We start from the raw sequence: 27,608 nt of genomic DNA on the forward strand, positions 1-27,608 counted from the left end.
TGCCAGGGTCTGAAGGAAACAGGCGGGTCACCACTGCCGGTAAAGCCAGTGAGCTGCCAGTGCAAGCCTGCAATTTCTCGAGCAGGAAACAATCACTTCCTGGCAGAACACCTTAAATTAATTAGGAATTGTATTTACAGGCACTCCGGCTGTGTGGATGCTCCTGTTGCTGTCCTGGACTCAGGCGTGTGCAGAGTTTCATCCCAGGGATGCCGGCTGAGTGCAAGCCTGGCTCTGGGGCATAGGGTGGGTGTTGCGGGTGCAGGATGCTGGCAGCTGCCGAGGGGACCCTGTGGTGGCGCAGCCTCAGCATGCGGTGCTTTCCAGCTCCCGTACAGCAAGGAAATCCGCAGCTCTTCCTCGAGACGCCCTGCTGGGAGGCCGGATCCTGCGGGGTCACCCTGTGACACCGGGGCTGAGTCATGGGCTCCCTGGGCTGCAGTGGGAAGCAAGCCCAGCTTGGCAGGGGACCGGCAGGGGCCGGTGGTACTTGGTGGCCCTCATGCCTGGTGGGAGCCTCCTTGGAGGGTGGTGGGGCTGGAGGGGGTGTCAGGGGGTTGGGACTGAGGGCTACTGTCATTTGGGGGGGCTGTTAATTTGGGAGGAGCTGAGGGTCAGGAGCTGTGTGTCTGCGGTGGGGGTCTGGGGGACTAGGTGGGGGAATTTGAGGGTGAAAGGGCTGGGGGTCTGCACAGGGGGACTGGGAACAGGCAGCTGATGGAGACTGGTTTGGGGGGCTGGGGGGCAGCAAGGGTCAAGGGCTTGAGGGGGACTGAGCAGGCTGTGTGATGGGCTCAGCTGCGTCCCTCCCATGCTGTGCACCAGGGTGAGCCATGTCCCCTCACCAGGCTGAGCTCTGCCCCTCCCCGGCCTCTGTGCCCCTGGCTCCCCCTCGCCCCAGGGGGGTCACGGCCACGACACCTCCCAGGCCCCGGCAGTGGCCGGTGTGCGCAGGCAGAAGCAGAGACGTGCAGGCAGGTAATGTGTGTAATCCAGATATATTTATAGGATTATTTTCCAAGATTAGCACAGGATATTAGAAAGGTTATAAAGTCACATCGATGTTCGTTGTCTCCCTTTTATGTACATACAAGAACACAGCACAACAACACAGACCATCCTCTGCCCTGCCTTGCTGCCACCCCATGGCGTCTCCAGAGCTCCCTACAAATATGGCTTTCGTGTCTATTGAGAGTTCAGTGCCAGCCGGGAAGTGGCCGGAGCCTCGCCAGGGCTGGTGAGCGGGAGTGAACAGGCCTGGCTGCAAACGAGGACCACAGGGTCCTGAATTCTCCTCGGTTCCCCAGCACCGGCCCTGGCCGCATCCTGGTTTGGATGCCCCGGGCCCAGCACAGGTGACAATGGTGGCACAGCGTGGACATGGGGCTGGAGGTCCCCTGCCCGTGTGGCTAACGAGGACCCCCTGCTCCTGAAGGGGCCACCAAGGCCCAGGGAGGTGGCTGGTGCCCTGGGCTCTCCCAGGCACGTGGTGACACCACCTGGCTTTTCTGGGCACCGGCAGGGAGGGACAGGAGCCCGGTGTCCCCTCTCCCCTGTGGCAGTGTGTCCCTCATGTCACTGCCCCAGCAGCACTGCCTGCCCCCTTGCTTCTTCCCTCCGCAGTGCAGCGCATCCACCATCAGCCACATCAGTGACACCATGTACCCCGCTGCCTCCCTGTGCCGCTGATGGTGTGTGGTGTCACCCCCATGCTAGCATCAAGGTGTAGCTTCTCACCCCTTCACACAACCCACATCACCTCTTGTACTTCTGACATGGTGTACCCAACCCTCCTTGACAGCCCTGAGCCGGTGTACCACAGCGCTGTACGCACGTACAACAGCACATGCCTCAGACCCAACACAGGGTGTATTCCATCAACCCCCCCTTCACATCACCCTAACACACTCATGGTGTGGTGCAGCTCACAACTGACACCCATCGTGCCCCCACTCATGGCTGTGTACCTGTTCCCCTGCACACCTGTGACATGGTGTATTCACCACCCCAGAAGACTCAACACACGGCGTACCCCACCAAGCCCCTGGGTTCCCAAAATGGTGTTTCCCACCACACCTCACACCCATGACATGATCTATTCATCAGGGCCTCAAACTCGCAAAGTGGTTTCTCCATCATGCTCATGACACGGTGTGTCCTCTCTCTCCTTCCACCGGCAGCATGGTGGGTGCACCATCACTGCACCCTCCCACACCGCGACGTGCCCCATCGCAGCCTCATGACGGTGTCCCCATCACCCCTCGCACTCATCCCACAGCATCTCCCTCTTCACACGTGTGACCTGGTGTATCTGTCACCCCTCACATGTGACACGGGATCTCCCTTGCCCTCATGCCTGTGGCAGAGGGTCTACTGCTCCCTTGCATCTACCAAAGCCCTTTGGCTCTTGCTTGCAGATGCAGCCTCATGTTCATGCTCCCACCACTCCCAGGACCTGTGACACCTGGGGCCATAGCTCAGCCTTTCGCCATGGCTGTAGCAGGACAATGGGCCCACCTGGGGTGAGACCCGGCCCATCCTTTGCTGACATCTGCTGCAGGCAGCAGGTCCCACCCCGATGCCCTGCCTGTGCCCGGTCCTCCCCGTGCTGCATCCTGCCATGTCCCATACCATGCCGCATCTCAAAAAGGCCAAATCCTGACTTCTCTCACCAGGGCAAAGCGGTGACCACTGGTGCCAGCCCTTGAAGCAGCTCTGGAGCAGCGGTGCTGGGGAGAAACTGGCCACGGCCATGCCTGCGCTGCCTCAAAGGGGCACAAAGCTCCCTGTCCGACGTCAGCTCCCACCTCCTTTTCCCTAGGGACCAGTTAACCCCCTTCCCTCCCAGACCCCTGGGTTAGGGCTTTCTTTGTAACGATCTACAGCACGTAGACTTACAATGAGATTAAATTGTACTTGAAAACATGTCCTTGCATTTTTATTTGAAGGAATTACTTCTATTCGATAGTGGATGTTAAAGATCTTCAGTGAAGCGTCAGGTCGCACATTCATACATGCTCAGTGTGCAGTGGAGTAGTTAACAGCATCGACATCTGCAGTGTTATCTCCGGCAGCAACGGTTGCATCCCTTGAAACGAGCTCGGAGCTACCGTTGGGACTCCAGGCCAACGTCCTCCTCCAAAGAGATAGGAAGGGAGGAACAACGTCAAGAAAACCGCAGGTTTTCTTCGCCATGTACCACGAAGGCTTTGTGCACTTCTCTCTTGTGGTGCTAACACCCTGCTGCCTGCATGGTCCTGACACACGATTTAGCCACAGTGAACCTAATCACATCTGTGCATGTGCCACAAATGCATCACTCATTCACACCCTGTGCCTGCCACCGAGCCATGCCTCTTCTTCCTCGCCTGCTTTGCCCCAGCCCCCTTCCAGCCCTGCTTGCTCTGCGATGGTTTTCCTGTGGGCATCCTCCTTGCGCCATGTGCTCGCAGCGTCTGGATGGGAGCAGCACTACCTGCCCCATGGGCACCTGGTACCCCATGGTGGAGGACACAAGCTCTTCCTCTACCTCCAAGGTGAGGTTACCCACACCACCAAGGGCTTCTGCTCCTTCCCCAAAGGCCTCTCCTCCTCCAGACAACCCGAAATCGAAGGGGCTCCCAGCTGAAAGACAGCTCCTGCAAACCCCTTGTGTCCAGACCAAGAGATGCTGGGATCCTGGGAAGCTGGAAAACCTCATCCCAAGGGTGAGGGATGGGGCCTGGCTCCCTGGGGGATGTGGGGTGTTCTGCAGATGCTGGAGTGCATAGCTCCCTGCAGCCCCATCCGTGTGTGGTTGGGGTGGGCCAAGCAGACCCTGGGGACATGCTGGAGAGGTTGGGAAAGCTTCTTATTTTTGTCTTGGAAGAGATAATGAAACAGGTAGGAGGTAGGGCAAGACCTCCAAGCCTTCTTGGAGATCCCCGAACTACCGAGACACTAAACCCAGGCATTTCGGCCACTGTTGGCTGCAGCCCTTGGAGCTGAGAGGGAAACGGCCTTTTCCAAGCTCACACCTGCCCTGGGAAGGGGCTGGGGAGGGAAGGGGGACAGACAGCTCCAAGAAGCAGACCCCGGTGGAGACCCTCTCTGCACATCTCCTTGGCCAGAGGAATCCCAGGCCTCATGCCGCTCTAGGCTGCTTGCGCTGGAGAGCAGGTCGTCTCCAGCTCAGCTCAGCTCCCGTGGTGCCATGAGCTGTGTCAGCTCTGGTTGAAGCCACCCTCAGGGTCTAAACTACCTTTCCAGAGGCTCTGGGTGCCCCAGAGCCAGCCCAGCGAAGAAGGAAGTGGCGATGGCTACAGGCCCACTGGCTCTCCTGGCTCTGCCTGGTGCTCCCAGCGCTGTGGCCTCCTGCACTGAACATCTCAATAGATGGTTTAAATTGATGTTTCCAATCTGAGAATTTGTAAAGTTGGGGCTTTTTCTCTGGATTCGCCCCCAAACCTCTGCCCTCCCCCCTCCCGCTGGGGTGGGACCGGGGAGCTGCAGTGCCTGGCAGCTCCCAGTCTCTCTGGGGGCCTCAGCGGTTCCCACCCTGGAAGCTCATCCCCCCCTTCACACATCTACTGCACGAGGACAGCTCTCCTCCCGAATGGACACTGTTCAACATGAACCACCAAGGATAAAATCAGGGCAGGGGCCTGGGGTCCCTCCCCACTTGACCCCAGCCGCGTGCCAAGAACGCAGAGATGCTGCCTGTCGGCATCCCGCTCCTGTCCCACCGGCCACGCTCCCTGTCCCAGCTGGGGCTGGGGCCATCACACAGCAGCTGAGGTTGGGGGGAGCAATGGGAACGTGGGTCCTGGCTCTCGGTGGGAGGCACAGGGCAAGCGTTCGTGACAGAGGGGCTGCCCAGCTGCCCCGAGCTTGTACCAGAGCCTGGAACTGATTTTATCCTTGGATGTCAGAGAAACCAAAATGGAGGGAAACAAAGGAAAGAGCTACATTGACCCCAGCCCAACATCCCAACCAAGGGCCCAAAGCAAAGAGCAGCCACGAAACCAAAGCAAAGGTCCAAAGGAAGAAGGAAAGTTGCTCACTCACTGGTTCGTCTGTGTTTTGCGCGAGCGCTGGTCACAGGGATGGAGGTGCAAGCAAGCAAACGGGGCCAGGGCTTTTGCTGTTCGTAATAACAACGTTTTGTACAAGTTCAAGAAGAAGCATCATGTCTCAGGCCGGTCGCTCTCTGCTCTCTGTCCCGCCATCCCTCTGTCCGTCCATCTGCCCATGCCGGGCGCGAGAGAAAATCTGTTGGGTTGAGTGGGGTTTGTGGTCTGATTTCCGTTTCCATCGGGGTTTTTTGGCTCCATTTCTCACTCCCTCCGACACCCCTAGATGAAATACTCCTTCTTGTCGTCGCTGCTGGCTTGGCCACCCTCTGCATTGATGATGGCTGTGTCAGCATCTGGGGCGTCGTCTGACCCCTTGGCCTCGTGGGTCAAGTAGGTACCTGGGTGGGGAGAGGGGCTCAGCGTCACGGGGAGGCCCTCCTGGCACCCTGCTCCCACGCAAGCAGGGGGAGGCTGGGCTGCCTGGAGGGGCCCCAGTGGCAGAGCGCGAGGGCTGGCTGGAAAGTGGAGGCGAGAGGAAAGTCCTTTGGGTTTGGCCTGAAATGGAAAAGTCACCGGTTTCCCTGGGACAAGCCCTGCCCGGGGACCGAGCCTCGCCTGGGTTGCTCAAGGCTTTTGCAGTCATCTCTAGCCAGAGGGTGAAACTGCCTCCCCTTTGCAGGCAGCAGCCTTTGCCTGCATTTCCAGGCACATCTCCTGCCCTCCCCACTGTCTGCCCCTCCCTGCATCCCTGTCCCTGTTCCCCCTCAGAAAACTGGAGGGTTTCTCTGCAAAACTGCCATCTGCAAGGAGGCTCCAGCTCCCGGCTGCCCCTGGAGCCGGCACGGCATAGGGCAGAGGCGGCAGCTCTGCTGGGCTCAGAGGGCAGGGATGGGGTGCTCTTACTCACACATCACCTCTGCTGGGTTTTGCCGATGTCTGGATGTGACCGTCTCCCCGTGTCTTATGCACATACCTGCCGGGCGGATGAAAAGTCCAGGGATGGGGAGATGCAAATGGTGGAGGGGAAGGAGGAAGAGGAAGGTGGAGGGCTCGAGGGATGGCGAGGAGGGCAGGGAGAGGGAGGAGGTGGGGTCAGGCACAGACGGGGACAGTGGCATGGGTAGTCCCGGAGCAGTGGATACCAAGCCATAAAGGAGAGATGGAGAAATGGGGTAGAAGCTGCCTCCACCTGGTGCTGCCCAGCTCCAAGGACTCACTGTGACATCTCCACGCTGGGGTTGGTGCCAGCATGGGCATGGCCAGCAGCCCCCAAACCAGGAGGGCTCCGTTGGCTGCACTGGGTTTCTCTGGACATGGGGCAGGTCTGCAGGACGGGGAGCTGCCTCTCTTCACCCCTGCCCCACGCTGCCCACTCGCTTTGGGGATGTAGCCCTGCTCCCAGAGACCCACCGAGGGGTGAGCACACCTTGCACTGCCTGCTCCGACGTGGCACGGGGGTCTTGGCTCCGTGCCCCTCCATGTGCAGCTCCCCCACCCCGTACCTTTGTGTCTGATCAGGTAGTGTCCCAACACGATGAGAAGACTGAGCAGGAGGAAGACAATGACGGCAACCACCCCGCCGATCACCGCGTGGTACGTGCTGGAGGTTGAGGGCACCGGGCTCGCATCTGCCCAGACAGCAAAGGGAGAGAAAACAGAGAGAAGGAGATGCTGTGGACTCTGCTGCGCGGCAGAGGCTGCTGCTTGTCCCACAGACCGCTCAGAGCTGCAGGTGCGTGCCTTGGAGGGCCCAATCCTGCTCGGCTCAGTGACATCAGCTTGATCCTGCTGCAGATGACAGCTGTCGAGGTAGGTGCAAGAAAAGGGAAGGCAGTGGGGGAAGCAAGGGGGGGAAAGCAGTGGCCATCAGTGCCAGCTCCTGTGGGGAGTCAGCCAAGAAAAGCCCCAATGGCTGCGCTGGGAGTCCTGCCTGGGTGAGAAGGCAGCCAAGAAGAGCTGTGATGGGCAAACCCATCCCTGTGCCCAGCTGCCTGCGATGTGTCCCAGGGAGCAGCACCGGCAACATGCTTTGTGCAGCTCGTGGTATTGCTGCCTTCAGGCACAGCCATGATCCCACTGCCCCATCCTTCACGGTGGAATTTTTGCCCCAAAAGGGGAGGCTGAGCACATGGTAGAGCCAGGCTTGGCTCGCTCTTCCCCTGCGCCATGCCAGCAGGAAGGTGACATGCAGGCTGGCATGGCCATACACTGCACCCCAGGAGGAGACGGCACCCCAAGGAAGGTGGGACCCCAAGGCCAGTCCCAAGTCAGCCGCATCTTGTAGCGCAGTCTGTGCTGGGATCCTGCGTTAGCCCTGGTACACAGGGACAAATCCTCCTTCCACTCCACTCTCATTGTGCCCCACCAGCTCTTGGGGGAGAGAGCCACAGAAACGTTCAGAGTAGGCATTTGGACAGGACAGGGTGGGAAAGACAAACAGGGGAGGCGACAGGATGGAGGGACATCTCACACGGACACAAGGCACAGGTTGCAGCTCACAGGCAGCTGCTGCCACAACCTGCCAGGAAGAGCTGAAGGACCATTATGCAGCCCAGGCTCTGGGGCCTCAGCTCTTTCTGTTGCATACCACCACCCTGAAGTGCTGAGATGGTGGCTGCAGAGTCCACACATGCCAACAAGCAGCTGCACAGGGACTGGAGCCTGGCTGGGATCCTGGGATGTGGCAAGGGTGCCCCTGGCCCAGGGCTGGGCCACCATCCTCCTGTGGAGCTTCTCCCACCGGGCTGGGGAGCAGCGGGTCCGTAAAGAGACAGAAAAGGAGCTTACGGTACCTTGCATGGGAGCTGGAGTGAAGGATGAAGCGGTGGCCATGGAAGCATGAGAGATGGGCTGGGAAGGGCCCGGCGGAGGGGCTGGAGTGGAGTGAACGTGTGGGGTGGGGAGCTGGGAAAGATCTGGGGAGGACAACAAAAACACAGGGACACGAATCAACCCCGGGAGGTGCCAGTGAGGCGTGACAGAGCCCATCGGAGGGGACCCCGGCTCCCCCCAGCCTGATGGGACCCGTTCTTCTCAGCGGCTCCTTCCATGACCCCTTTCTTGGCCACGGGTCCCACTCCTCTTCTCCTGCCACTGTCCTCTGGGACACACTGCTGTGAACATCTCCCTCCATCTCCTACCCTGCCAGCACCCCTGGTCACCCCTTCCTCTGTGAGGGACCCCATTGGGACCCTCCTGCCTGGGAGCCCTGGGACTGCAGTAGCCGGAAAGTGTCACCCACTGTGAGGTGCCACCTGCACTTTCCTATGCACACCCTCAGGGACTGCTCCGTCCCCGCTCTCCCTCACAGCCAAGCAAGGTGGCTGCTGTGGCAGGCAGGCTCGAGGGCTCAGCCGGGCAAGGCGGCTGCTCCAGTGATGGTGCCCAAGACCCGAGTGGCTCTGGGGAAAAAGAGGGGGGATTTGACAAGGGCGAATCAAGCCTATATGTGGAGCTTCTCTGCCGGGGGCTGTGACACCAAGCAGGTGAGGGACACTGGTGTTCTGGGTGCCGTGTGCTCATGGATGGTGTCGAGCACCCCGGATGCTGCTGTGAGCCTGCGGATACCTGCTGAGCACCCTGGGGGCTGCTCTGCTCCTGGATGGGTGCGGAAGGCTCTGGGTACTGCTGTGTGCTCACAGCCGGGCTCAGGAATCAGCGCCCTGCGCAGACCCCGCATCCAGGGGGATGGGGGGGACACAAGGGGTGACAAAGGATGACTGCACAGGGTTGGGCATTTAGGGGCTTATCCTGGGCAGGCAGAGGAGAGGGACTCAGGGGGACAGGGTGCCTGAGGTGCCATTGCTGCCATGTTGGAGGGGAAGGATGCCGAGAGTGCCTGAAACAGGAGGGGAGGGAAAGGGGACGGGAAAGGGAAGACCTGGAGCATGTACAAGTGCTGGAAGATGGAAAGTCCAAGGCTGGTAGAGAGGAGAGAGAAGGCAAGAGATTTGGAAGAAGAGGAGGATAACCCCAAATCCAAGGCCAAAACCGCAGGGAAACAGGCTCCTACCAACATGGGAAAGCTGCTGGGCAAGTGGCTGGGTGCTGAGCACAGGAGTCAGGGCAGCACCACCACCAGCCAGGGATGGGCTGGAGAAGCACTCGCAGCCCCACGCAGCACACAGCTCTGCTCCACGTGTGACACATGGCGCTTGGACATAGCAGGGCACAATGACAACGAACACGGTGGCAGAGCACAGCTGGGGCAGGGGGAGGTGGTGAGGGGATGGCACCGTGCCAGCAGGCGGCGCATGCTGCCCCTTCCCACGCGAGGATGGGTGTCGACTGGTGATACACTCTGGGGACGTGGGACACAAGGCAAGCCTGCGGGTCCAGCAGCTCAGGGCAAGCAATGGGGCCTGTCTCCAGAAGCTTGGGACAGGGCTGGCAGGGCACCTCGTGGTTTGGAGGGGTCGGTGCCGTCTGGAAATCCTTTTTGGCTTGTGGTGGCAACACGCAGAGGCTTCCTGCAACAGGCTCAGGAGCACTGGCCTTTCCTCCTATCCCAGAGACTCCAGCAGAGTCCTGCCGGCAGCCCCTGCAGTTCCCCCATTGCAGCCTCTCCCACTCCCCATTGGAGGCAACAGGGACTGAGCTCAGCCTGGGCCATGCCATGTCCCTGCCCTGACTCCCCCAAATTGCTCTCTGCCCTTCTCGGCCCCAGGCAGCAGCCTTGCACAGTGCAGGGAAGGACAGGGAGGCTGGATGTGGCCAGAGGAGCTGGGGATGCAGCACTCTGCCAGTGAGTGCGCCAGGACTCAGCTGCATGCACACACCCACTCTGCACCACAAAGCTTCCCCTTCCACCACAGCCCTCCCTGGATCCGTGCGCCCCTTCACAGGGAGACACAGGTAGGATGGAGGTGGCTGTGCCATCCAGCAGCTGCTGGGAGAAGTTGGGTGATGCTAGGTGCCCTGCGGCCCCACTTACCGCTGACGTCGAGGTTGTACTTGGCCACGACGCTGCCCATGGAGCTGGTGGCTGTGCAGACGTAGGTGCCGCTGTCGCTCTTGTTGAGGAAGGGGAAGATGAGGACGCTGTCAGAGCTCAGCTGCAGGGGCACGTCGCTGCCCTCCTTCTCCCACAGGAACTCCTGGGGGCTGCGAAGCGGGATGGCGGTGAGGCACCACCGCCTTCCCCAGCACCCTGGGCGGGCTGGGGCAGAGCGGAGTCCCTGGCCGGGCAGCGGAAGGGGCAATGAAGGTGTGGGAGTATTTAAGCAGGAGGGAAATACCCCATTTAGAGATGAGTCGGGATGGATCTGCTGCTCCAGGGAGAGGACAGGGGCTTTGCCTGTTCTCCGTGGGGTGCCTGGCCCTACTTGGCATCGATGCAAGGCCAGTGCCTGGCCCTGAGCCCAACACAGTGCTACCTGCGATGTCCTGCCCGAGCTCTGGGGAGGGCTAAGTGGTGGTTTTGGGAGCCTGGCAGCAGGAGGACGAGTTGGCCAGGGCCTGGCGGGGCTGAGCAGGAGGAAGGCGAGGGGGGGCCTTACATGGGGTTGCCCTGCCCGTCACACTGCAGCTGGAGCTTCTCGCCTTCCCGTGGGTACTGGGGATGCGGCTCGATCTTTGCTGTCGGCTTGTCTGAAAAAGGAGAGGCACAGTTGGGTGACCGCCTGTCCCTGCCCCACACTGTGCAGGGGCCTCCCGGCACCCCAAAACCCTGCCCCTGCACCCTGCCTCGGCCCCAGCTCTGTGTGTACAGGGGTGCAGCGTGAGTGCACCTGCAGGTGGTAGGGTGCACCGATGTGAGGGTTGGCACTCTGGAGATGCACAGTGCAGCTCCCACGTCCCTCACCCTGTCATCACAGGGGACATGCAAGACAAGGGGAATGGGAACAGGCAGGACACAGGAGATGGTGCAAGCGGGTAGGAAGGGATGGCACAGACAAGTCTCAGGGAGATAGGGACAGGCAGGACATAGGGGGCAGGGACAGGCAGGGGAAACCAAGGGCATGCATGCGCAGGGGAAGTGTCACTGTGCATTGCCCCTGTGCGTGACAGGACCGTTGTGCATGCAGGTTGATGAGCCTGTATGCATGTATGTGTGACGGCTGTATGTATGTGTAAATGTAGGGCCATGTGTGTGATGTCTGCTCAACTGTGGTGATGCTGAGGCCTCCTCCACCTCTCCCACCCCTCCACAGCGCTGTCCCCTTCCCCATGTGGCCCTGTCTCATCATCCCCACGTATGACGTACAGTGGACCTGCAGCTTCTGTGTGGTCGACCTCTCGGAGTTCTGCAGGGACTCGTGGTCCACAGTGCAGGTCACCTCAGCTTCGTTGTCCTCCTTGGTGACGCGGAACTCCACCCGACTGCTCACGGTGAAGGTCTTTCCGTTGGGGTCCTCCACCACCTCGGTGCCCTCATCTGTGGGGACAGGAGACCGTTAGAGCTGATGGACACAGTACCCTAGCAGAGGTGTGAGGCTGACACGCGTGTTGAGCAGGGGACACCTTGTCCCCATGCCTTTGTTAGCAGTAGCATAGGATGCCAGTGTGGTCCAGCACCGGGCACATCTGCAATGCCTGGTGTCCCACCTGCCTCCATGGTGTTCCCCAGCCACCCCAGTCCCTCGGGGCAGAGCCCCACTGCTTGTGCACCCACCCTTCAGCTCCTTGTTGCCCTTCTTCCACCGGAGCTGGGCCGCAGGCTTGCTGCCAGAGGACCGGCAGGTCAGCCGGGCTATCTTCTCCTCATCAATGGGCTGCTCATGACCGAAGATTTGGGGTTTCTGGGGGATTCCTGGTAGAGGAGGAGGCAAGAAATACAACAGCCTATTAGCTGTGTGTGTGCTGCCACCCAGAGACGGATGCACACGCAGAGACGTCAATAAACACAGCAAGGATGAGTTAACGGGTAGGGATATGGGAGTAGCAGAGATGAACAGCTGCATGGACAGCATCTTGCAGGCAGGGCAGTAGCAGGCAGGAGATTGGGAGCAGGTGGGGGGGCTGCCACCAGTGGCTTACCCAGCACGGTGACGAGGGCCTTCGCAGTCCGCACGGGCATGGTGAAGATGGAGCAGGTGTATTCCCCCTCATCTGACAGCACCACATCACTGATGCTGATGGTCAGCTCGTTGGGCGTGGACCTCTCCAACTGGATCCTGTTATCTCGCAGGGCTGGGGGAAAAGGGACAACAGGGTGAGTGACAAGCTCTGTACCATCACACCCCTCCGCTAGCTCATATTTTGCCTGGTGGCATCACTGTAGGTGGGGAGCAGGAGGGAACATCATCCTCTGGGGCACCATTGGCCCTGGTCCACTTTCTCTCTGCCCCACCATTGCTCTGGTCCTGGAGTGGGCTCCTCTCCCCCAGCCAGCCCTCTCCCATCCCCAGTTCCTGCGCATGTACCTCGTTTCTCCCCAAAGTAGAGGGTCTGCTGGGCAGGGTTGGACCACTGCAGCGAGGAGTCATCGGGATCCTCCACCTGGCACTTGAGCACCACTGTACCACCGGCTACCACAGTCTCATCCGATGTTGTGGGCTGGCTCTCTGGACACAGACAGGAGAGGTTAGTGGGGGCCCTGGGCATCACCTCTCCCCAGGTGTGCACGAGCATCACTGAGCAACCAAGGGAAGGGAGGGAGGAACACAGCAGTGTCCCCAAAACCCCTGGGACAAGTAGGCCTCCAGTGCTGGGCTGAATACAGCTTGCTTGGGACAAACATTTTTTCCAGCTGACCCTAGGCCCTGGATGGCTGGGCTACACAGACTGGGGTAGGGGGACCAGGTCACCTTGGCTCAGCTGCTCTGGGTGGCAGCATGGAGGGGCATGGGGAAGAAGAGCAGGTGTTGGCAGAGGTCTGGCTGGATCCAGGGAGACTGTCAGTGTGAGTGTATGCCAGTGTGCACACGTGTATATCTGGGAGCATCTGTACAGCCCCTTGAGCATGGATGTGCGCGCACACACACGTGCTTATGGTACATGTCCCACTCCAGGGACAAGGGGTTTCTACTGTACAGGCAGCGTGCTTGGCGTGGAGCCCTTCTGCACACCCTGGGGACAACAGGGACCTGCTCACGGGCACACGTCAGCCCAGGTCTCCCACTGCAATCCCATTCCCCAGCAGGGAACGGCCCCACTACAGCTGCAGAAGCAAGGACCAGCGGGCAGGATCCGTCCTGCTGCCCAACCTGCAGCACCTGCTGGGACGGCAGCTCCCAGGACACTGCTGTTCGCGGGCAGTAGCTCCATGCCAACCTGCACAGACACATCAGTGTCAGGCCTGGCTCCAAGCATAGCCCCTGGGGCTGCTGTAAGATACAGGCAGCTGGTGCCCACCAGGCATAAGCTGATCCAGACAGGGGCAGGGGTACGCCAGGAGGCAGCAGGAGAGCCTGGCACCAGCACAGGCACCAGCTGAAGGTGCCTGGGGAGGCAGCAAGCTCTGCTCCACTGCCCTGGCAGTGCCAGCAAGCCAGGGCTCGCACCCATGGTACCTCCATGCCAAGCACCCCATGCAATGGGATGCTCCACCAGTCATCTCCACCCCTGCCTCCAGCAAAAGCATCCGTGGTCCACTGAGTGTGGCCTGTGGGGTGCAGTCAGTGGCCTGCTCTCCATGTTATTCCTTAAGGGGATTTTCTCTTGCTCACGCTGCTCCTGGGCTCTGCACGTCCCTTCCCAGACTGCGTTTCCTCAGCTAAGACATTGTCCTTTGCTTCCTTCAGGCTCCTTGGAGGGCTCCACACTGCCAAGCAGCCCAAGGACAGAAGAGAGCAGCAACAGGATCAGATAACGCCCCCGCCTGCCCCAAGGACAGCTATTTTGGGAAAGTTGATGTGCCAGTGAGCTGAGCTGCACAGGGAGAAGGGGGATGCTGGCTCTCCCAGCCGGGGGCTGTACACCCTCCTCACCCAGCTGGGTCCACAGGCAGCCACATGGACAAGAGGGAGGAACACGGATGCTTCTATTTGCACTTTGCTCATGTGCTTGACACAGGGCTTCACAAAGTGTCATCTTCTACTCAGCCCAAGTTACTCATGTTTAGGCAGGGTCTCCTCCTCAGGACCCCTGAGCCTTGGGTGATCCTGCCTGTGTGCCCACGCAGCCTGTAGTGCAGTCCTGATTTCACAGACTTGGTTTCCTGCGTGATATTCACTGCTTGGGAGAAGCTCCAGTTATCAGAAGGAGAGGGGTGGAAGCAGCTTCGGATGAATTTCCCCATTTTCCACTCAGAATGGTGAAGGGAAATATTTTCTTTTGCTCACATTGCAAATTCCCCAAAGCTATCGCAGGGAGTGAGAAGGAGTGAAGAGGAAGGAAGGCAGGAGGACAAGGCTGCTGGGCTTCCCAGGGACCACTTGGCTCATGTTAAACTCCAGGAAAGCCTGGGCTGGAAAGCACATGAATCCCTCCCTGCCCACTCCCAGCAGCCATGATTACCAGAGATGCATCAAATTTGGATTAAAAACATTCCCAGGGTAAAGACTCTCTCTCCAGCCCAAGGAAACTCCCAATCACTAATGCTAATGTTTCATGCTTGCTATTGAAGTTTTGATCCTCTCCACCTGCCTGGGTTTGATGGCCAGCCCTTGGCCATCGCTACACTCTTGGTTGAACACCGCTGGTTCTTCCCTGCAGACATTTACAGGTGGTGATCAAGCCTTCCCCACACACCAGCCGGATGGAGCACCCGAGCCTCACTTCACAGCCTGTTCCCAGCTGATCACAGCCCAGGCTCTTCCCTGACGTGTCTCCAGCTCGCTCAAGGCCTGGGCACAGTGGGGGCTCTGGTGAGGACCACTGGGACCCCTGATGCTGGGGATGGCACTGGGCGAGCAAGACACCACACCCCCCCCCCCCCGCCGTGGGGGACACGTCTCTGCCACGTCACATGCTGGGGTCTGCAGCTTGGCCAGGGATGGAGGCCATGGCTCTCTGTCTGCTCCTCTGGAGAGATCTGTCTGTCAGCTTGTTTTAATTTGGTTAACAATGCCTTTGTGCTGCTACTACCATAATTAGGGGATTAGGCTGCTGCAAGCTGCTGTTGTCCAAACTCAAAACACTCCAACTCAGATGCCATTGAGGACAGGGTCTAAAACCCACACAGAACAGACCCAATCTCTTAATTAACACAATTACCATCACCTGCCACAGCACTAGCCTCATTAAGGTATTAGTGTGGAGAGACATTAAACAGAGCAAGGTGTCTTTCCCCCAGGGCAGGGGCCAGGCAATGCCGCCCATACCCCCATGCTGGGTGACACACAGGGCACCGCACAGACCCACTGAAGCTCCAGCTTTGCCTTGTTGACAACCTCCCTTCTCCCTTCCTGGCTCACAGCTGTACAGCCAGGACCACCAAGATGGGTCTCCAACCCCCCAGAGACCATGCTTCTGTGAGAGCTGCAGAGCCCTGCGTTTAGCTTTCCCACCTGCAGGCACGTGCTGGCAGCTCATGCAGGGTGGGGGACACAGCCCCACACCAGCCCCTGCGGCAGAGCCCCTCTGGCCTGCCACACTGTGCCCTCCGGCACGACCTAGATACTCAGCTCGCCTCTGTGCCATGTGCCCGACAGCTTGGAGGAACAGATGGGCACGGCTGGGCCACTGCACCAGTGCAGCTTGATTTAATTAAAAACCGCCATGGCTGTAACCTGCTGGCCCTTGACAGAATAGGGGCAGAGCCACCATGGGAGCTGCCATGGGGCCAGGAGAGGAGGGGGCGGCAGGACCCCAGGAGCAGCAAGTCCCACCACAGGGAGCTTCACCCCTTCCCGCTCCTGCCACGGCCTGCGAGGAACAAGGCACAACCCGCGGGGTCCCTGTCCCTCTGCAGCCTCACTGCCACCCTCGCAGGCAAGACCCCCTCTGGCAGGGCAGGCAGGTGGGCACAAGGGGCAAAGCTGCCATCCCATGGCTGGGGACAGCGGCACACTGAGAACGAAGATGCCTCATGCACTGTGACTGCTCCCAAATCCAGCAGCTCCAGCCCCGGCACAGCCCAGTGCATCCTCCGGTCAAATCCTGAGGGTTCCCAAGGAAGACAAGGGGCAGCTTAGGCCACCCTGCTCACACCAGAATGGCCCTTCAACAGCATCGTGAGGGGTGCTGCTATGAGAAAGCAGGCACCTGTCACAGGGGTCCCAGCTCCCTGGGCGGCATCCCAGGGGCTTGGAGGCATGAGGGGGAGCAGAGCAAGGATGCTCTGGAAAGCTGGCTGCAGCGAAAGCTTTCAGGTCTTCCTGGCATGCTGGTTAAAACAGCCCCCACGAGCCCAGGGACAGGTGCCGGACACTCAGGGAAGCATCCGCCCTCACTGTGCCAGCGACTGCTGCCAGCATGGAGCCACTGCCACCTGACAGCCTGGGCTGGCAGTCCCCTCGCGCTCCCTCTGTGACACCGCACGATGGCCAAAGCAGCCCCTGGGGCCGCCCCGCCACCACGGTCTGAAGGGCTGCACAGCCCGAGCCCCAGCACGCTGGCAGGGCTTGGCACCGGGCTGCATCAGAGGACAGCTTCTGCTCTCACAACAGGGCAAAGGAGGCGAGTGCAAGGCCCCAGGAATGCCAGCATTGCCCTGCAAGGATGAAGCGAGGCAGGAGAAGCATGCAGTGTTTAAATCCAGCCTTCCCCACAACATGCTGGGCTCGGGTAGGTGCAGCCAGCCCAGGACCCCTGCTGCCTGCATGGCCAACAGCCCGCCCGTGGCTCATGGCTCTCCTCTCCAGGAGGGGAAGCAGATCCCTCAGATCTACACCTCCCAGGGCCACCCAAGCCTCGCTGGCCACCTCAGGCCCCTGCCATCATCCTGCAATAGGGTGAAAAGTTATTTTGCAGATAGTAAGCCAGCAGCAAGGTCTCCTGGCAGGCAGAGGACCCGGCTCTCCCTCCGTGGGACCCTCCTGGAGGAGGCCAGACCTGCTGCAGGTAGGGACACTGAAAGCTCAGTTACTGCCTCAGACCTGGGGACAGGCAGAGCAACCTCAGGCACCCCACAAAACACCACAGCAAAGGCTTTGCCAGGCACCCTGTTTTTGGCCAAGAGCTGCTGCCCATGTTTGTTTCAGATCCCAGTTGGCACAGTGAAATTAGAGAAGCACCACACTCTAGAAAAATCAATATTTCGTTAATTAAACCTGTGCATTTTTGCAGGGGGGCTGCATTCATATTTAAGAAGGGAAAAACAATGTACACACCTCTCCCGGCCCTCTGAACCCAGCAGCAGGACCTGCTGGCACGCACGTCCCCTTCCAGCACAGACCCTTCTCAAAGGTCTGCAGCTCTGCTGCTTCCAGCCCCGGGAAGCTCCCATGCAGACACACAAATCCTCTGCAGCACCGCACCTCTGGGGCCTTTTGCAACAAAACACCATGGCATGCCTTCTGCCTTCCAGGAGCCGTTTCACCTACTTCCCGTACTCAGGGAAGCAGCGAGCGATGCCTGGGAAGAGCACTGCAGCCCAGCAGCCTTCACGGTGCATCTGGAAGATGCTCTGCTGCCCACACCAACCTTGACAGGGCAGAGCGTTTGCTGAGGCCTGCCAAAAGCTGGAGGCACTTCCAGCAGCAACTGCAGTTGAGGCAGGCAGGAGCCAGAGCTGCCAGGACCCTCTTCCAGCCTCCGCCAGGCATGTCCACCCCGTGCCTGCCTGAGTCTGCCTCAAGGCTGCGAAAGCGTTTCTGTTGGGGCAGAAGCAGCCCCAGAGGAAAACACCCACTGCTCAAATCCCTCAAATGCCTCCAGTCTGCAGCCATGGCCCAAAAAACACCACCTGTCATTTTCCTTATTCTTTTCTATTTAATCTAGTTTTGTCATGATAAAGATCCAATTTATCTCTGTTGACACAGACATTTTCTAAGGCGAGTTATCTCCTCTCTGAGGACTGTATTTTAATAATTCACTCAGCAGCCATGAACTGCAAAGCTCCATTTCCAGCCGCAGGCATCCTTCCCGCACGGTGACACCAGAGCAGCCCGGCCAAGGTGGCAGTTTTGAACTCGGTGGATTGCAAACCCGGCCAAGCGGGCTCAGACATCTGCTGTGCAAGCTTGCTTGCAAGCTGATTTGAGTGGTGTGTGAATCCACAGTCTGGGATACCCAGAGCCCAACTTCCAGGCTCCTCCTCACCGGCAGCTGACTTGCTCCAGATTTTGTTAGAGGGGGAAACCTGCTCTTGTTTCAGTGCATCTGCTCAATGCCACCCCACGCTCCTCTTCCCTGCATGCCTGCCTGTGGAAGCCAGCCTCGCCGGCACGCTCCAGCCCTCAGACAGAGGACGCATCCCTCTGGGAGCCGCAGGGCAAGGGGCCCTCCTGCAACACCTCCAGGGCCAGCTCCTTTTCCAGTCCTGCGGCATTTAGACATCTCTCGTGGCTGCAAGGCTTTACCAAGTGCTGTCAACCAAGAGGCTGCTCGTGAGATGGGACGGCTCCGTGCCAGACAAGCAAGAGCAAGGCAGAGGAGGATATGGGCAGCGGGAGGTGAAGGAAGCAGATGGAGGGCCAGCCTGCAGGCTGAAGCAGGCTCAGATCAAAAGGTGGTGGTGGGAGGGATGTAAGAAGCCAGGCTGATCTGAGAGAGGACTAGAAGTGGGGACATCCCCATGCGCTGTCACCCAGCTGCTCTCCTGGTGAGGAGGCGTATCCCACTTTCAGGCTGGGCAGGCAATTCTCCCCGGCACAGCGAGGCCATGGGGCTGTGGCATCCAGGTGCCTCGGGAAGTTTCCCAGGTTTTCCTTACCCTCGCAGGGACAAATCCATCCAGGATCCCCATTTGCACCCTCTGGTGCCAAAACCTCCCTCTGGCCCCTCTGCCAGCTCCCACCCTTGTACCTCCAGCCCACAACAGCCAGCCTCTCTGACCCATCCTTCCCACAAAGCAAGGGATTTGATTTTCAGGGTGACAAAAGACTATCACGTTAACACAAATGCTCACTAGAAGTGGAAAACACACAACCCCTAAGAGTCTACTCTGAACTCCAGATCTCTTATAGACAGGGATGCTGTGACATGCTACGCTTCAACAGCTGGCTCTGTAATGGCCAAGCCCTCTGCTTTGGGGGCTTGTGATGTGGGGTGTGAGATCCAGAGGTTAATGGGGGGCATGACAAGGGGACCTGGTGTCCAAGCTCCCAACATGACAGGAGCTCACTCCTTGCAAGTGAAGTGGTCAGCTGAGCGCAGGGGCTTCATGCCTTCAAGTGTGGTCCACATGAAAAACCCTAACTCCCCACCCTAAACACCAAGTTCTGTATTATCTCTCTGAAAGCAGACGTGTACATGAGCATTCTCTGGGAAGGGGCAAAGCAAGAGGACCCAGCTCCTCATCGCAGCCTGCTCTGAACCCTGGGCCTTTGCTGGGGTTCTCCCAGGACCATGCTAGAGACTTTGGACACAGCCTCCAGGACCCCATCAATGCTCTCCAGCAGCTCTGAGCCCTCTGCACGTGAGAGCAGCAGGGTCCTGGTCCAAGGGGCACCAACACTCAGCTCCAAGCACCGTGGGCAAATTACAGAGCTGCATCCTTCTCCCAGGGTGTGGGGATGTGGTCACCTCCCTGACAGACCCTGCCCAAGGGTACGGTGAAAGCTGACAGCTGCCTGTGACACCTGACCAGGGCTAGGCAACTGAAACACGGCCAGCAACTAGCAATCAATCAGCAGCCAAGAGCAGCCAAGAAAGAGAAGCAGCTGAAGAGAGAGGCCAGTTGCAAATGCTGCCGAAGCTCTCGGATCACAGGATGCCCTCCTCCTCCAGCCCTGGCTGGCTGCTTTTAGAGCAAGCTGACAAAAGCCCCTCCTGTGTGCCTTTGGGTACACCCTCGCCACACGCCTTCCTCTGCCACTGCGCATCAGAGCTGAGCTGGGAAGCAGCCTCTCCTCCAGGACCAGCAGGACTCTGCTTTCTGCCCTATCAAAGCACACAGCCTGGTCCCCCTGACACTGACTGCTCTTCCAGTTGCCCCAGGGCTGGACGAGCCCCTGCAGAGAACTGGGATGGGAACAGGCTGGTCGGGGGACAAGGGAGCTGGGGAACCCCTCTGATGGCAGCAGCAGCTCCTGCCTGCAGCTTTGGCAGCCGCACAAATGCAGGCCGCCGCTGGCAGCTCTGCTCAGTCGTGTTTGCACATTTACACCGGTCTGGCAGCCAATTAGCTCAGCAAAAGGCAGCGGCATCATCAGGGAATCCCAGCGCCGGGCATGGTGATCGTCTCCTTCCGAGGCCACCGGCAATCCCATGGCTGAGAGGACCTGTTGCCACCCTGACCCACAAGTCACCAGCCAAAGCTGCAGCCTGCCCAGGGACAGCAGAGACCCCAGCTCAGGCACATGCTGCACGCAAGCCTGCCAAGTAACAGGCAAGTCCTTGGAGGAGGCAGGACAGAGATGAGGGGGAAAAGCCCTGTTCTGGGCCACCACAAATCATCCAAGCACCATGACAGCCATCCCCAGTGTCAGAGCTTTCCTGGGACCCTCCAAGAGGGGACTAACTCCCTTGCAAACAAGCAGCAAGCTCACCCGGACCCTCCCGTCTCAGGCCTCCCTCCAGCACAGGGCAGCAGCAAGCAGAGCCAGGCAGGGTGACCCCTCTCCCACAGCCCTCCTCCAGTTTGACAACAAACAGCTGATAACTACTTTTTTGAGCATGTTTTTTAGCTCCTACCCTAAGGCCAATCTCCAACATGACTGTTGCCAAGGGAACGAGCTCTTTGCTTTGACAGTTCTGTTTTAAGGATCTCCCGCCTGCCCAGTGAGGTGTCTCAGAAATGGTTGCTTCGGATGCCCTGGTTCATTGCTTGTTGCTTTGCAGGCATCTAAACACTTGCAGCAAAGCTCTGCCCAAGCTGGCATGAGAAACTGTCACTCCCAACTGTCCAAGGATTAAACACACAAGGTTGTGTAAGAGGATGTTTATAACAGAAATAAGAAATGGGGAAACCCTGGCAGCTCTGCTCCCCTCTAGGGGACAGCATGCCTGCCAATGGGCACCACACACTAACACCTCCTCCTGACTTCCCAGAAAGACAGGGCAGAAGAGTAATTTCAGAAGATTAAAATACAGGTCCAATCCTGCTACTCTTTCAGGTGACTGTGGTGGATGCTCTGTTGTGCCCAGCTGCAGCAGGGAGTCCCCACATCCCAGTGGATACCCAGGGAGAATGGCTGTGGCCCACCAGCTCATCTCTTGTTGCATGGTCTGTCCCTTTTGGAGATGAAGTCTCCAGCATCACAGGGAGACAAAAAAAAAAGCCAGAAACCAAAGCTGGTGAGATGCAGAGAGGCAAAACGGACCCCCCCAGGAACGTGCCACAATGCTGACCTGTTACTGCGTTCATCTGCTCGGGGTGAAGGTGTTTAAAGACAAGCTAAGAGCACAGCCCTGCAGCACACAGCCAAGGCAAGGAGCACCGTCAGCAGCACACTGCACCACTGGGCCTGTCTCACCACGGCTTCCACCACACGTCAGACTGGGAGGAGAGCAGAGTGCAAGCCTTATGGCAGCAGAAAGGAGCACGAGGAGTCGCTGCCCTGGGCACAGCACTGGCACGGACACCACCAAACACATCCCACATCTGGAAAACAGGTCCCCAGGGTGCATGGGGCAATGGGGTCCCAACACGCCCTGTCTTCTGTGCTTATCTCCAGACTGAGAAAGTGGACCCAGCTCCTGTCCAGCATCTGTGCAGCAAGTGGCCCAGGAAGCCTGCTGCTCTCTGCACTGCTGACCACTCAGACTAGAAGTGTCAGAACTCGCTTTCCCTGGAAATGATGGCCTGAAAGCAGCAGCAAAAGCAGTGGTCTGGAAAAGCTAATGTTCCACATGGGACTTGCCAGTAAATACGCCATCCGAAGCATTGTAAGGTGAGGAAGAGCATCTGTAGATGGAGCACTGCCTGGAGCATCACCTGAGGAAGGGTCAGGTCCCCTTGAGCAGGACCCTGCAGCAACAAGAGGAAGCTCACAGCTCTGCTGCTCCACAGCCACAGGCAGACTCTGGGGTCACCTGGAAAGATGCTGCTGTCTGGCACAGCAAGCATTGCTGCCCTCCAGCACGTCCCTGTGACACCGGGAAGCCCCCGCAAACCCCAAGCAGTGGAAGCTGCAGCACGGGCAGGTGTCGGATGTGCATGCTGGTCCCTGTACCAGGGCTGTGTTTCAGCCTGCACTACAGTGGAGGCAAAGCACGATGCCAGGCAGGTGACTGGAATGGTTAAGCACATTCCTGCCCAGCCCTCATCGTGTGTCTCTGCTTCTCCGCCTCCCTCTGCTGTTATTGACTGCTCATTTTAGGTAGCCTCATCTGGGTTAGTGCTTCTGGCATCAGGGCTGTCCAAACACAACACACAGCATTACTGCGTCCGACTCCTGCCTGGCTCCTCTCCTTTCCCCTCAGCCAGCATGGCCCTCCCTCTGCCACAGCAACCGCACAGCTCAGCCCAGCGCTGGCTGCGACAGCGGCAGAGGGGCTGAGACAGCCCTGGGTGAAAGCAGGAGCTCTTTCAGAGCACAGTGGAGAGCCCTGTCCCCCACCTGCCCTTGCAGGCAGACAGAGGAGCTGGGGCACCAGGAAGATCACTTACACCTCACCATCACAGCATGATGAAGGCTCTACTGCTGCATCACTTCATGGCTGCAGGTGCCTGGCCAAGAACAGAGGGGAGAGAACGGGACCAGATGGTTCAAGCTGAGCTGACCCAGTAATTCAGAGGAGGAGGATCAGATACATCTGACTACGTGGGTGTTACAGCACTGGCATCACCTTCAAGGTCCCATGGAGTCACTGAAGAGCCAAGCAACAAGGAGGCAATTCAATCTGTGCAGACACAGCATCAGATGACCTGCATGGCCAAGCCATTGCCTGGGCTGTAAGAGGAGCCCGGAGAGGAGTTCAGATGGAGGCAAGGCTGGGCACCGGGGGTACCACGCCACATGCCAGCACAGGGAGCAGAGCACCTCCCACAAGGCATCTGCACAAGCAGACCATGCTCTGCAGCGGCTCTAACACAGCAGCAAACACATGCGACCCAGGAGAACAAGCCCAGCAGCACACAAGCAGAGACCACCAAGCTCCAAGACCACCACACGGACACTGCCACCAGCAAAGGCACCTTGGACACATGCTCACATCCTGCACCACCTCCTCCCTCACGCTGCTCCTCTCCTGTGAGGACCTGAATGGTCACATGACACCCTGGATTGGGGCAAAACTACGTTAAAACCAACCTAGTGAAAACAAACAAGAATGTTGGCTTTAATGCAGATTCCTCCATCTGGCTAAGTGCCTGGCCATGCCAGCACCAGGGTGACTACCCAGATGTAGACGCCTCCAGTTACTCCGGCAATTCCAACACCCCTGGCGAGGCGAGAACATCAGGCAGAGGGAGAACAGGCAGCGTCTAGCACACAGGAGACCTCACAAGCAGGGAATCCTGGGCAAGTAGGGTGCTTACTTCCATCTACTTCCAGAGAAGGAAAGGTACCCACACTTGGGAGGTGCTCAATTTGTGCTTCAGGAGCAACACCACGGTCTGTTGGGGATTTCTCCTCTGGCCAGCAGACCAAGCTGCCATGCTCCCAGCAAACACCCCGGCCTCAGCATTGCAGACCATGCCAAAACCTGAGGCATTATTGGGACAGTGGCAAAATTCCTGTCCCACGGCAGCAGTGCCAGCACATCCCCTCACTGTCTGGGTATGTGGCAGGGCAGCTCTGCAGCACTTGATCCCATGTATTGTCTTAAAATCCAGCATTGCCTGTTGAGCCTAACGCGTTGTGCCAGACAGCTGAGTGGTGGCTTTCGTACTCCCCGTCCAACTCCCTCCGTCTGGCTGCTCGCAGAGGGATGCTCTCCTCCAGCTGACATGCTGATCCCAGCTGCATTGCCACTGCGAGAACAGCTCACTTCCCCCAGGCAGCTGATCAGAGTCATCCAAAAATCAGGCCATCCAGGTATCGAGTGATGCAGATAGGTCACACTCCCTCTTCTCATGCCTGCACACCACCGCCTCATCAGGGATGTCACTGCTTCCTCTACCCTAGTGCCAAGGGCTTGTGCTGGCACAGAAAGACTTTAGCATATGGTAAGCCCTAATGACATGTGAGAACAGGGCATTTGCACACATTAGTTGGGTAAAAGCACTGCCGTTAAGCATCAAAGGATTATGTTAGCTTCAGACAACTACTGGGCTTCCACCATCCCACTTCTGCACACCAGGGCTCCCTCCTCAAGGTCTCCCTGCCACGGGCCTGGGGCCGATGCTACAGGCTGGAAGTTGCACACAGCCTCCCACAATCTGGCTCAGGACCAGTGCTAACATCTCCCCAAAGCTTCTCCTGAGGGAGCGGGACTACAGGACCTGCAGCCGTCATCTGCTCTGGGGCTAGAGATGGTAAGAGTCCTGCGGGAGGCCAAACCTCTCTCCCAGCCCTGCGCTCCTACCACTAGACACTGTTCCCGCACAGGCAGGGCAGGGTGGATGACTTCTTACAGAAAGGACACCAGCTGGAAGCACAGGGCATTTCCCCAAGACAAAGAAAGCTCCTCCTGCGTGGTCTGGCTGAGCAGACGCCTCCATCAGCTTCAGAAAGATGAAGCCACCTTCCAGGAAGGGGAGAGTCTCCTGAACCTGCCTCTCTGCAAACACCAGACAGGGATCTCATCTCACCTGGCTTCAGACATCTCAAGATGGTCCCCAGGCTCTCCTCAGCCAATGGGGAGGCGTGGGCACAAGCCACCTAACCAACCTCAGCATCTACAGGAGAAGATAGAGCAGCCCTGGCCCCCCTGCTGTGGCATCTATACCTGGTCAGGCAGGCCCAGCTCTAAGACGCTCAACATTGAGGCTTCTCCCAACAAGAGAAACACACACGATGAGTGAAGCAGTTCTGGTACAGTGGGAGGTAACTGGATGCGAGACCTGAGCTCAGCTCCCTGCTGTGCCACTGAAGCTGCCCAGCCTCCTCCCTCGCTGCTGCAGGATGGTGGTGCTCCTTGTGCTGCACATCGAGGGTCGCTCAGAGCCCGCAATGCCAGTGCCACAGCAGGATGAGGTTGCTACTGAGCACAGGGGAAAAACAGCCCCAAGAAGTCTGGTTTTCGCATGTTGTTGCTTCCCATGGGACAACAGTAGGGCACTGTTCAAACAAAAGGGTTACACAACTCTAGAGTGGAATAACTCTGCAGGGGGAATAATCCTCACAGCAAGGACAACCACGCATCCAGCCCAAACACTCAGAAATCTGTCGACAGCAGCACAACATCAGCCAAGTGCACAAACACGGCCCCGGTGTGAAGCACCAGCGCTTCCAGCATCCAGGCAGCTTCAAGGGGCTCTGCCAGGCCCTGCCGCAGTTATAGCTTTGAATCCAGAGCACTGGAGGAGCGTTTCTTCAAGGAGAGGAGACAGCTACTCCATCCCTGCCCCAGGAAGGGTGCTGCGGAGGGGCTTTTCTAGCTGGAGAGCCATGCTGGGAGCTGATGGCTGAGGGGCACAAGGGTAAGGCACTGACCACGAAGACATGCCAGCAGCTTCTTTTCAAGCATCTTCCAGCCATCCGTCTCCTCTGCTCCCAAAGGCTTTTTGGGGGTCTGTTTGTCTCGCTGTGTCAGACAACAGAGAGCCTGGCAGCTCATGGCCAGGGCTGGGCCACAGCAGCAGGCCAGCCCTGGAAAAAATCTTGCAGTGTCATCATCCAGACTGCATCCTGCCCTAGGACTACACACAACTTCAGGTCACAGCCACCCCTCCTTATGTGAGGACTTGCCAGGCTGCTCAGCCACCCCCTCCAGCCCAGCTCTGACCCACACGCTGAGCATCTGCCATGCACAGGATGCCAGGACATCCCTGCACTGTGGGACTGAGCATCACACACACCCAAGTGATGCTTTTGGGCTCCTGTGGGAGGACCGTGGCCATAACCAGAATAAATCCCGGGATTTGTGGATGGGAATGCAGCCACCAACCTGCACCAGCCCCCAGAGTGGCTCTGCCTGTGACAGCGACCTCCTCCAGCAAAGGGACAGGCCACGGGGGAGGCACCTGCTGGGGAAGGCGGGTGGGAGGCTTGCTCCTCGCTCCAGCACGGGCAGCCCAAGCCATGGGCAGGAAGCTGCCGGGTTCAGACGTCTTATCCTCTGTGTCACGCTCCCTCCACCACAACAGCCCTTGGGACCCTTGATCCCAGGGCCACACGTACCCACACCAGAATTACCTCCCTGCTTCTGATGAGCCATGGGCAGGGACTCAGATGGCAACTGGACCCTCTCCCGCTGCCAGCCTCCACAACACCCCACAAAACAGAACGTGCAGACCAGGGGTAGAGGCCAGGCCCCAGGCAGCTGCTGCATCTCCCCATGACCTGCTCCCCATCCAGACACACACAGCAGCAATTTTATCATGACCAGCGACTCCTGACATAGCAAACAGCCACCAACAGCCTGACAGGAATTACAGGCCCTAAGCAGCGAGCACTGGCAATCCAGCAAGGACTCTGCAGTTGAATGGTTATAGAAAACAAGATGCTGCCGCTGATGAGCCCTTACCAAAATTACATTTGCTTTGCGGCACTTCATTACCGGCTGCCTCGCCCCGCAGCGCGCTGCCCGCCGCTGTGGTGGATGGCAGGTAAACACCCTTTGTCTCAAGGGCTGATGCTCCCGCCGAGCCCTGCGCCTCCCACATACAGACACCGAGGACCGACCAGACGCCGGGATGCCACTAGACATCCCGGCAGCGGCAGGATCCCAGCAGGATGGGGAGCGTCCACCCTTCCCCAAGCCCGCCGCTCCAGGGACGGGGGGCTCCAACCGGGCAGCTCCCACCGAGGGCTCCTGCTCTGCCGGGGGGAACCTGAGATCCGCCCCACCCCGGGGAAGGGTCTCCCCACCCCGGGGAGGTCACCGCCGTCCCCCCCGGGGGCTCCATCCCCCGCCCACGGGGGTGTCTGCCTCCCCCCCAGGGGTCACCACCGAGCCCCGCCATCCTCCCGGGGCGGGCGGCTCCACCCCACCAGGGAGCCTCCATCCGTCGGGCCCCCCCGCGGGCAGCGCCGGGAGGGGCCGGGCGCCGCCGCCGCCCGCCGGGGCCTGTCTGGAACCTTCCGCCGCCCCGGCCCCGCCCCAGGCGGTACCCGGCGATGAGGGGACACGGCAGGCAGCACCGGCGCCGCCGTGACCTTGAGCCCCGCCGGCCACCCGGGGCCGCGGCTGCCGCACCCGCCCGGGGCCGGCGGCGCGGGCGGGCCCCGAGGGCAGGGCAGGGCCGGGGCGGGGCGGGGCGGGCGGCACCTGTCGGGCCCCGCTGCGCCTGACCCACATAACGGCGCGGCCCGGCCCCGCCGCCCTCCGCACCTGTCGCTCGCGCGCGGCCGGTTCCCCCAGCCGCATGAGGGAGGGGCGCGCCCCGCCGCGAGGGGCTGAGTGATGGCGGGGGGTTCGCCCGACCCCGGTACCGCCACTCACCGTCGCGGGAGAGGTTTCCCCGGGCGGCGCCGAAGCAGGCGAGGAGCAGCAAGAAGCCGAGGGCGGGGGGCGGCATGGTGGCGGCGGGTGCCCGCGGGGCCGGGGCGAGCCGAGCCGCAGCGCGGAGGCAGCAGC

The 27,608-nt window shown here is 59.4% G+C and overlaps 1 protein-coding gene across 1 annotated transcript; it reads right to left on the reverse strand.

Moving 5' to 3' along the window:
* Positions 1 to 982: 982 nt before the first annotated feature.
* On the reverse strand, positions 983 to 27,608 carry CADM3 (cell adhesion molecule 3). Its single transcript, XM_076359741.1, has 9 exons — positions 27,474 to 27,608; positions 12,419 to 12,559; positions 12,033 to 12,185; positions 11,668 to 11,805; positions 11,260 to 11,430; positions 10,553 to 10,643; positions 9,988 to 10,157; positions 6,557 to 6,682; positions 983 to 5,452 (listed from the first exon to the last, which is right to left on the reverse strand). Exons 1-9 carry the CDS (start codon positions 27,547 to 27,549, stop codon positions 5,334 to 5,336), a joined length of 1,185 nt encoding a protein of 394 aa, XP_076215856.1. The 5' UTR covers positions 27,550 to 27,608; the 3' UTR covers positions 983 to 5,333.

Source organism: Aptenodytes patagonicus, chromosome 26 (assembly GCF_965638725.1).
Source record: "Aptenodytes patagonicus chromosome 26, bAptPat1.pri.cur, whole genome shotgun sequence".
Lineage (NCBI taxonomy): Eukaryota > Metazoa > Chordata > Aves > Sphenisciformes > Spheniscidae > Aptenodytes > Aptenodytes patagonicus.

What these genes read in the sequence shown, in the direction of transcription:
- CADM3 (XM_076359741.1), bottom strand. Translation starts at nt 27,549, where the DNA reads ATGCCGCCCCCCGCCCTCGGCTTCTTGCTGCTCCTCGCCTGCTTCGGC. An exon ending in GGGCAACAAGGAGCTGAAGG is followed by an intron (nt 11,431 to 11,667) that starts GTGGGTGCACAA and finishes CTGTCCCCACAG; the next exon opens with ATGAGGGCACCGAGGTGGTG. An exon ending in CTACCTGATCAGACACAAAG is followed by an intron (nt 5,453 to 6,556) that starts GTACGGGGTGGG and finishes CTCCCCACCCAG; the next exon opens with GTACCTACTTGACCCACGAG.